The 8,470-nt window shown below is 48.5% G+C and overlaps 1 protein-coding gene across 1 annotated transcript; it reads left to right on the top strand.

Annotated features, from left to right (window-relative positions):
* The first annotated feature begins 315 nt into the window (after positions 1-315).
* LOC127148919 (uncharacterized) lies at positions 316-8,067 on the top strand. Its single transcript, XM_051083348.1, has 2 exons — positions 316-675; positions 7,594-8,067. The coding sequence occupies exons 1-2, from the start codon at positions 316-318 to the stop codon at positions 8,065-8,067; spliced, it is 834 nt and encodes a 277-aa protein (XP_050939305.1).
* The last annotated feature ends 403 nt before the right edge of the window (positions 8,068-8,470 follow it).

Genomic DNA, 8,470 nt, shown 5'->3' with positions numbered 1-8,470 from the left:
AATGGCTACAAGTTGAACATAATCAATCATTTGGTGCATGGATAAAAAATCAGGTCAATCAGTACTTCAAATTGCTTGCTATTTTCTTCTTATTGGTTACCAGTCTTAACGACTGACTGTTGTTTTTAATAAGTGATGAGCGAATTACATGAAGGAAAGGTCGTCTCGAACACAATACGATAACTTGCATATGGGCCCCTCCCTGGTGTAATGATGTATGAGGGGTATATAATTAATGGATCTTGGTGCCACACAAAGTCTCATGATGACCATCGAACTGTTCAAAACAGTAGGATTATATTAGTGGCAACGACAATGCAAGTTTCTAGTGCGAAGAACAAAAATCCAGTCATTGGTGACATGTCTTTCTATGGGATGATTAAGGAGATTTGGGAAGTCAGTTACAATATGTTTAATATTGTTATTTACAAATGCAATTGGGTTGAAAATAAGACTGGTGTTCAAAAAGACGATCTTCATTTCACGTTAGTTGACCTAAGTCGAATCGGAGATTCTTCAAATTCCTTCATTAATACCACACATGGGAAACAAGTTTTTTATGTCTCAAATCCTGTTGATGCAAGAGGGTCTGTTGTTGTAATGCCACCACAGAAAGACTTTCCCTACAAATATGCTAATGATGACCTTGGAGATATGTTGTTGCACTATCCTCCAGTCTCAAAATGAACTACAACAGGTGACATTGATGAAAGTGGGGATACATACACTAGACCTGACTGTGAAGGCACATGGGTTACCACTTGACATTCATAAGTATGTAAAGTAAAAGTCCTATTATGTCTTTCTTTGGTTTTTTTTAATGTTCATTATTGCCATTGTCGTTTCTTTGCAGAACAATGTCATTTTCAAATACGACTATTTCAAAAACTACTGTTATTAAGCGATAATATTTCATTTTCAAGAGTTTTTATTACAACTTTGAACATTATTATGTCTTTCTTTTGCTATATTGAAAGTACTATGTAACGCCCAGCTTTTCTTTTCGTTTTTCTTTTATTTTATTTATTTTTTTTATTTCTTTTGTCTTGCTGGAATTAATAGGGGGAAACCCTTATTAAACTAAGGTTGGAATTTATTCTATTTTTTTTTATTTATTAAAGGAGGATTTAATCAATTAATTAGTAGCAACTAATTTATAAGCTTGGAAAGGGTCAAGGGTGTTTCATTGAAGAGAGAGAGAAGAGAGATACTTTTGGAAATAAATAATAAAATAATAGAAAGGAAATTAGTTTCTCTCTTATTTAAAGAGCCTTGGAACCCGTGCTAATTTAATTCAAAAAAAAGAGAGAAGAAAAGAGAAGGAGAGGAAACCCTAACTCCCAACCACGCCGCCGCCGCCGCCTGTCGTCCGCCCCAGGCCGCCGCGCCAGTCTCCCAGCCGTCGAGGGTCGGGTCACGCCAAGCCGCCGCACGCCGAGCAAACCGAAGCCACGCAGCCGTAAGCCGACGCCCTCGCCGAATCGAAGCCCCGAGCCGCGACGTCTCAGTCGGGAGTCGAAGCCGCAGCCGTGCCGCTCGTCTGCCGGGAAGCGGAAAAGCCGAAGCCGTCTCCCTCAGCCAGCCGTAGTACCGCGCCGCTTCTGAAAGCCGAAGCCGGAACTCGCCGCGCCGCTTCGATCGGAGGAGGATAGCTCAGCCACGCCGCACCGCTGAGATCCGACGCAGCGCAGCCGGATCGTTCGTCAGCCAGCCGCCGCGCCGACGGGAATCCAGCAGCTAAGCCTCGCGCGCCGCCAGCCGTCGAACCCGAACCCGGAGCCGCTCCGCATCCGCGCGCCCTAACCCGAAGCCGATTCCGCGTGCGAGCCGCGTCCGCGTGCGAGCCGCGTTCGCGTGTGAAGCCGCGCCGCGCGCTTCTGCGTAGCCGAGCCGCGTCTCCCCCTGTTGCAAGCCGAGCCGCACGCGTGAACCCCTGTGTCAAAGCCGAGCCGCGCCTGCGCCAAGCCGAGCCAGTCCCTGTCCTCTTCCAGCCGAGCCGCCAAGACCAATTTGGCTCCATCCACCTACATTTTGGTAACTTAATTAATTATTGTGGCATTTTCCCAGTAAAACTCCCTGGTCCGGACGTAAATTAAATTATTTTAGGACTAAGTTAAGTTATTTTTCCTAAGGGCGTCTTGGACCGAGTGACCGGTGCGACGAGAGACTCTCTTCAGTAGGGACTCATCCACTGCAACCTTCTCTGGGGTAAGTTATTTCAACGTAGCCTTAACCGTTAATCGTTGGTGACCTAATTGCGGACTTTGGCGTTATTAAATATTTAGGATCCCGTTGCTTGGAAAGCACACGTGTCTTGCGGTTAGGACTCGTCGGGTGAATCTCCAGGTAAGAGATTCTACTACTAGTTTCATGTTTGAAGTATGAGACTGTGTATGCCCTATGTTGCATATTGAGAATTTGACAGTATGATGCCTGAAATAAATGTTAGTATGATGCAAATGACGATATAATTGAGCTATAGCCTGTTATGCGTGGCAAGATCTATTATGGTTACGACGAATGTCGGGACGGAGAGTGTAGAAATGATTTATGTGACATGTTATATGCTGATGCCATGTGTATGTTTACTGCAATTAGGGTACCTGTTAGCTTGATTTTGTTAGAGTCGTACCTGCATGGGTGTCCTTCGGGATCACCACCTATTGAGGACTGTGTGGTCCGACGGGACGCCAGTCTAGCATGATATAGACATGACTCGAGTGACTCGACGGGGTCCTCGCATCCCGACTGTCCTAGGTGTCCCCGGGCACCGAAGACCAGAGTTACGTTCCTACGGGAGCGCATGATTGCACGTGTTCGGGAACGTGCCAGAGATTGGGTACCAGTTATCAGGACTCTAACAGGAAGTTAACAGGCACCTAGTGGGACTAGTAGTGGGTCCCTTACTGAGTATTTTTATACTCATTCTCTCCATTTCATGTTTTCAGGTAGAGGACGGGGCAAGGGCAAGGGCAAGCTGGCGAGCGACCCGAAGTGAGACCGAGGAGGGCCATAGGGACTACCGCTTCCGCTTATTTCTTATTTCAGATTTTAGCATTTGAGTTTGAGTACTTTTTATTTTTCACTATCTTTTATGTAGATAGGGCCCGAGTAGGATTTCAGAACGTTTACACATTTTTGCATGACTACCTTGTTTATGTTTTTATAAATGAATTTCTTGAACCGTATGCTTTTAATAAAATTTTTAGACTTAAACCACTTGTTCTATATTTAGTAATGACTTCGATTCAGCATAAGGAGTTGGGTCGTTACAGTTGGTATCAGAGCACAGTGTTTTAGGTTCTGTAGACTGACCTACGATGTAAGTCATTTTTTTTGTTTTGGTTTTACTTCACCCTATGGCTATACGGTCCTTCGGCACTCGCCAGGTATGTCTAAAGCCTTGCTAATGTTAAGATTACAATTTTGCCTGAATAGTCTAAGACCTAGATATAGGGTGTTAAGTTCTTGTGGTGAGAAGTTTGTTGGTGAATTTTAGGGAGAATGCCGCCACGTAGAGGTACACGCCGAGGAGGTGGTAGGGGAGGCAGAGGAGCCGGTCGTGGCCAGCCGGAGGCGCCACCTGTTGCACCGGCAGTCGACCCAAACGCACCGGTCACCCAGGCGGATCTCGCCGCAATGGAGCAGCGTTATCAGGACATGCTGCAAGCTGCTTTGGCGCCTTTCCTTGCCGCCCAGCAGAACCAGGCCGCCCCTGTTCAGGCTCAGGCCGTCGCTCCTCCAGCCCCTGAGGAAGCTCAACCAGTACCAGTTCAACTGTCGGCCGAGGCGAAACACTTACGGGATTTCAGGAAGTATAATCCCAAGACCTTTGACGGATCCATGGACAACCCCACAAAGGCCCAAATGTGGTTGACGTCCATAGAGACTATTTTCCGGTACATGAAGTGCCCAGAAGACCAGAAGGTGCAGTGTGCAGTCTTCTTCTTGGAGGACAGGGGCACCGCCTGGTGGGAGACCGCGGAGAGAATGCTAGGGGGCGATGTAAGCAAAATAACATGGGAGCAGTTCAAGGAGAACTTCTATGCTAAGTTTTTCTCCGCCAATGTGAAGCACGCCAAGCTGCAAGAGTTCCTAAACTTGGAGCAAGGCGACATGACGGTGGAGCAGTACGACGCCGAGTTCGATATGCTGTCCCGCTTTGCTCCCGATATGGTAAGAGATGAGGCTGCCAGGACGGAGAAATTTGTTAGAGGACTCAGGCTAGACCTTCAGGGCATTGTCAGAGCCCTCCGCCCAGCCACGCATGCTGATGCACTACGTATAGCACTGGATTTGAGCCTGCCTGAGAGAGCCGATGCGTCTAAGGCTGCCGGCAGAGGGTCAGCCTTGGGACAGAAGAGAAAGGTTGAGACGCAGCCTGACGTAGCACCGCAGCGAACACTGAGGTCAGGAGGTGTCTTCCAGAGACACCGACGGGAGCTTGCAGCAGCCGGGAGGACTCTGAGAGAGCTACCCGCTTGTACTACCTGCGGGAGAGTCCACGGAGGTCGTTGCTTGGCTGGAAGTGGAGTCTGCTTTAGGTGCAGACAGCCGGGGCACACTGCTGATATGTGTCCTCGGAAACCCTTTGAGACGACACCGCCCCAGCCTTCTGCGGCCCAGCAGGGGAGAGTTTTCGCCACTACCCGGCAGGAGGCCGAGCGAGCTGGCACTGTGGTGACAGGTACGCTCCCAATTTTGGGGCACTATGCTTTTGTGCTATTTGACTCTGGGTCATCCCACTCGTTTATATCCTCCGTTTTCGTTCAGCATGTGGGTTTAGAGGTAGAGCCTTTGGGTAGTGTTTTGTCGGTTTCTACTCCATCTGGGGAGGTCCTGTTATCCAAAGAACAAATAAAGGCATGTCGGGTAGAGATAGCGAATCGTATGTTAGACGTGACCTTGCTAGTGTTAGACATGCAGGATTTTGATGTGATACTAGGCATGGACTGGCTATCAGCCAACCATGCAAATATAGACTGTTATGGCAAGGAAGTTGTCTTCAACCCTCCCTCCGAGGCTAGTTTCAAATTCAGGGGGGCAGGCATGGTATGTATACCCAAGGTCATCTCAGCCATGAAGGCTAGTAAACTACTCAGCCAGGGTACTTGGGGTATTTTGGCAAGCGTAGTGGATGTGAGAGAGCCGGAAGTTTCCCTATCTTCCGAACCAGTGGTAAGAGAGTACCCCGACGTTTTTCCAGACGAACTTCCAGGACTTCCGCCTCCCAGAGAAGTAGACTTCGCTATCGAGTTAGAGCCGGGCACTGCCCCAATCTCGAGGGCCCCTTACAGAATGGCTCCAGCCGAACTAAAGGAGTTGAAGGTCCAGTTACAGGAGTTGCTGGACAAAGGCTTCATCCGGCCCAGTGTGTCGCCTTGGGGAGCCCCAGTATTGTTCGTGAAGAAGAAGGATGGGTCAATGCGCCTTTGTATTGACTACCGAGAGCTGAACAAGGTGACAGTCAAAAACCGCTACCCCTTGCCCAGGATTGATGACCTGTTCGATCAGTTGCAGGGAGCCACCGTCTTCTCCAAGATCGACCTGCGATCAGGCTATCACCAGTTGAGGATTAGGGACGGTGACATCCCCAAGACGGCCTTTCGATCGAGGTACGGACATTACGAATTCGTTGTGATGTCTTTCGGCTTGACTAACGCTCCTGCAGTATTCATGGATCTGATGAACAGGGTGTTTAAGGAGTTTCTAGACTCGTTCGTCATAGTCTTCATTGACGACATCCTCATTTACTCAAAAACTGAGGCTGAGCACGAGGAGCACCTACACCAGATTTTGGAGACCCTTCGAGCCAACAAGTTGTATGCCAAGTTCTCCAAGTGTGAATTCTGGTTAAGGAAGGTGACGTTTCTTGGCCACGTGGTTTCCAGTGAGGGAGTTTCAGTAGATCCCGCAAAGATTGAAGCGGTGACCAACTGGACCCGACCGTCCACGGTTAGTGAAATTCGAAGTTTTCTGGGCTTGGCAGGTTACTACAGGAGGTTCGTGGAAGACTTCTCACGTATAGCCAGCCCGTTGACCCAGTTGACCAAGAAGGGAACCCCTTTTGTCTGGAGCCCAGCTTGCGAGAGGAGCTTTCAGGAGCTCAAACAGAAGCTAGTGACTGCACCGGTCCTGACAGTGCCCGATGGTTCGGGAAACTTTGTAATCTATAGTGACGCCTCCAAGAAGGGACTAGGTTGTGTCCTGATGCAGCAGGGTAAGGTAGTTGCTTATGCCTCCCGCCAGTTGAAGATCCATGAGCAGAACTACCCTACCCATGACTTGGAGTTGGCAGCTGTAGTCTTTGCACTGAAGATATGGAGGCACTATCTGTACGGTGAGAAGATTCAGATTTACACCGATCATAAGAGCCTGAAATACTTCTTCACCCAGAAGGAGTTGAACATGAGGCAGAGGAGGTGGCTTGAGTTGGTGAAAGACTACGACTGCGAGATCCTATACCACCCAGGTAAAGCGAATGTAGTGGCTGATGCGCTAAGTAGGAAAGTTGCACATTCAGCAGCGCTAATCACCAAGCAGACCCCCTTACTCAGGGACCTTGAGAGGGCAGAGATTGCAGTCTCAGTAGGTGAGGTTACCGCACAGTTGGCTCAGTTGACAGTCCAGCCAACCTTGAGGCAAAAGATCATTGCGGCTCAGCTGAATGATCCTTATCTGGCAGAGAAGCGTCGCGTGGTAGAGACAGAGCAAGGTGAAGGCTTCTCCATATCCTCTGACGATGGCCTTATGTTTGAAGGACGCCTCTGTGTGCCGGAAGACAGCGCAGTTAAGACGGAGCTTTTGACTGAGGCTCACAGTTCCCCGTTTACCATGCACCCTGGGAGTACGAAGATGTACCAGGACTTAAGGAGTGTCTATTGGTGGAGGGGCATGAAGAGGGATGTGGCAGACTTTGTCAGTAGATGCTTGGTGTGCCAGCAGGTGAAGGCACCTAGGCAGCATCCAGCAGGGTTGTTGCAACCCTTGAGTGTGCCAGGGTGGAAGTGGGAGAGTGTGTCGATGGATTTTATTACGGGACTGCCCAAGACCCTAAGGGGCTACACGGTGATCTGGGTCGTGGTCGACAGACTCACGAAGTCGGCCCATTTCGTGCCAGGGAAATCCACTTACACTGCCAGTAAGTGGGGGCAGCTATATATGACAGAGATTGTGAGACTACATGGAGTACCCGTATCCATCATTTCAGACAGAGACGCCCGTTTCACATCGAAGTTCTGGAAAGGACTTCAACTTGCATTAGGTACAAGGTTGGACTTCAGCACGGCATTCCACCCTCAGACTGATGGTCAGACAGAGAGATTGAACCAGATTTTAGAAGACATGCTGCGAGCCTGCGTACTAGAGTTTTCAGGAAGTTGGGACTCCCATCTGCATCTGATGGAGTTTGCCTATAACAACAGCTACCAGGCTACTATTGGTATGGCACCGTTCGAGGCTCTGTATGGCAAGTGCTGTAGATCCCCTGTCTGCTGGGGCGAGGTTGGAGAGCAGAGGATGCTAGGCCCCGAATTAGTGCAGACGACCAACGCAGCCATACGGAAGATCCGAGCTCGTATGCTGACAGCCCAGAGCAGACAAAAGAGTTACGCTGATGTACGACGTAAGGACCTCGAGTTTGAAGTGGGAGATATGGTCTTTCTGAAGGTTGCACCCATGAAGGGTGTTCTGAGGTTCGCGAAGAAGGGGAAGCTGAGTCCACGCTTCGTAGGGCCGTTCGAGATACTGGAGCGGATTGGCCCCGTGGCTTATCGCTTGGCGCTACCCCCATCCCTTGCTGCAGTGCACGACGTATTTCATATCTCCATGCTGAGGAAATATGTCGCAGACCCAACACACGTGGTGGACTTCGAGCCACTACAGTTTAGCGAGAACTTGAGCTACGAGGAGCAGCCTGTCGAGGTCTTGGCAAGGGAGGTTAAGAAGCTTCGCAGTCGAGAAATTCCACTGGTCAAGATCCTTTGGCAGAACCATGGAGTGGAAGAGGCCACATGGGAGAAAGAAGAGGACATGAGGGCCCAGTACCCCGAGCTGTTCGAGGATTAGAACTTTCGAGGACGAAAGTTTTTTTTAGGAGGGAAGATTGTAACGCCCAGCTTTTCTTTTCGTTTTTCTTTTATTTTATTTATTTTTTTTATTTCTTTTGTCTTGCTGGAATTAATAGGGGGAAACCCTTATTAAACTAAGGTTGGAATTTATTCTATTTTTTTTTATTTATTAAAGGAGGATTTAATCAATTAATTAGTAGCAACTAATTTATAAGCTTGGAAAGGGTCAAGGGTGTTTCATTGAAGAGAGAGAGAAGAGAGATACTTTTGGAAATAAATAATAAAATAATAGAAAGGAAATTAGTTTCTCTCTTATTTAAAGAGCCTTGGAACCCGTGCTAATTTAATTCAAAAAAAAGAGAGAAGAAAAGAGAAGGAGAGGAAACCCTAACTCCCAACCA

This window comes from Cucumis melo, chromosome 4, assembly GCF_025177605.1.
Source record: "Cucumis melo cultivar AY chromosome 4, USDA_Cmelo_AY_1.0, whole genome shotgun sequence".
Taxonomy (NCBI): domain Eukaryota; kingdom Viridiplantae; phylum Streptophyta; class Magnoliopsida; order Cucurbitales; family Cucurbitaceae; genus Cucumis; species Cucumis melo.
The sequence above is the reverse complement of the archived record's forward strand: the minus strand, read 5'-3'. Positions and strand labels throughout refer to the sequence as shown.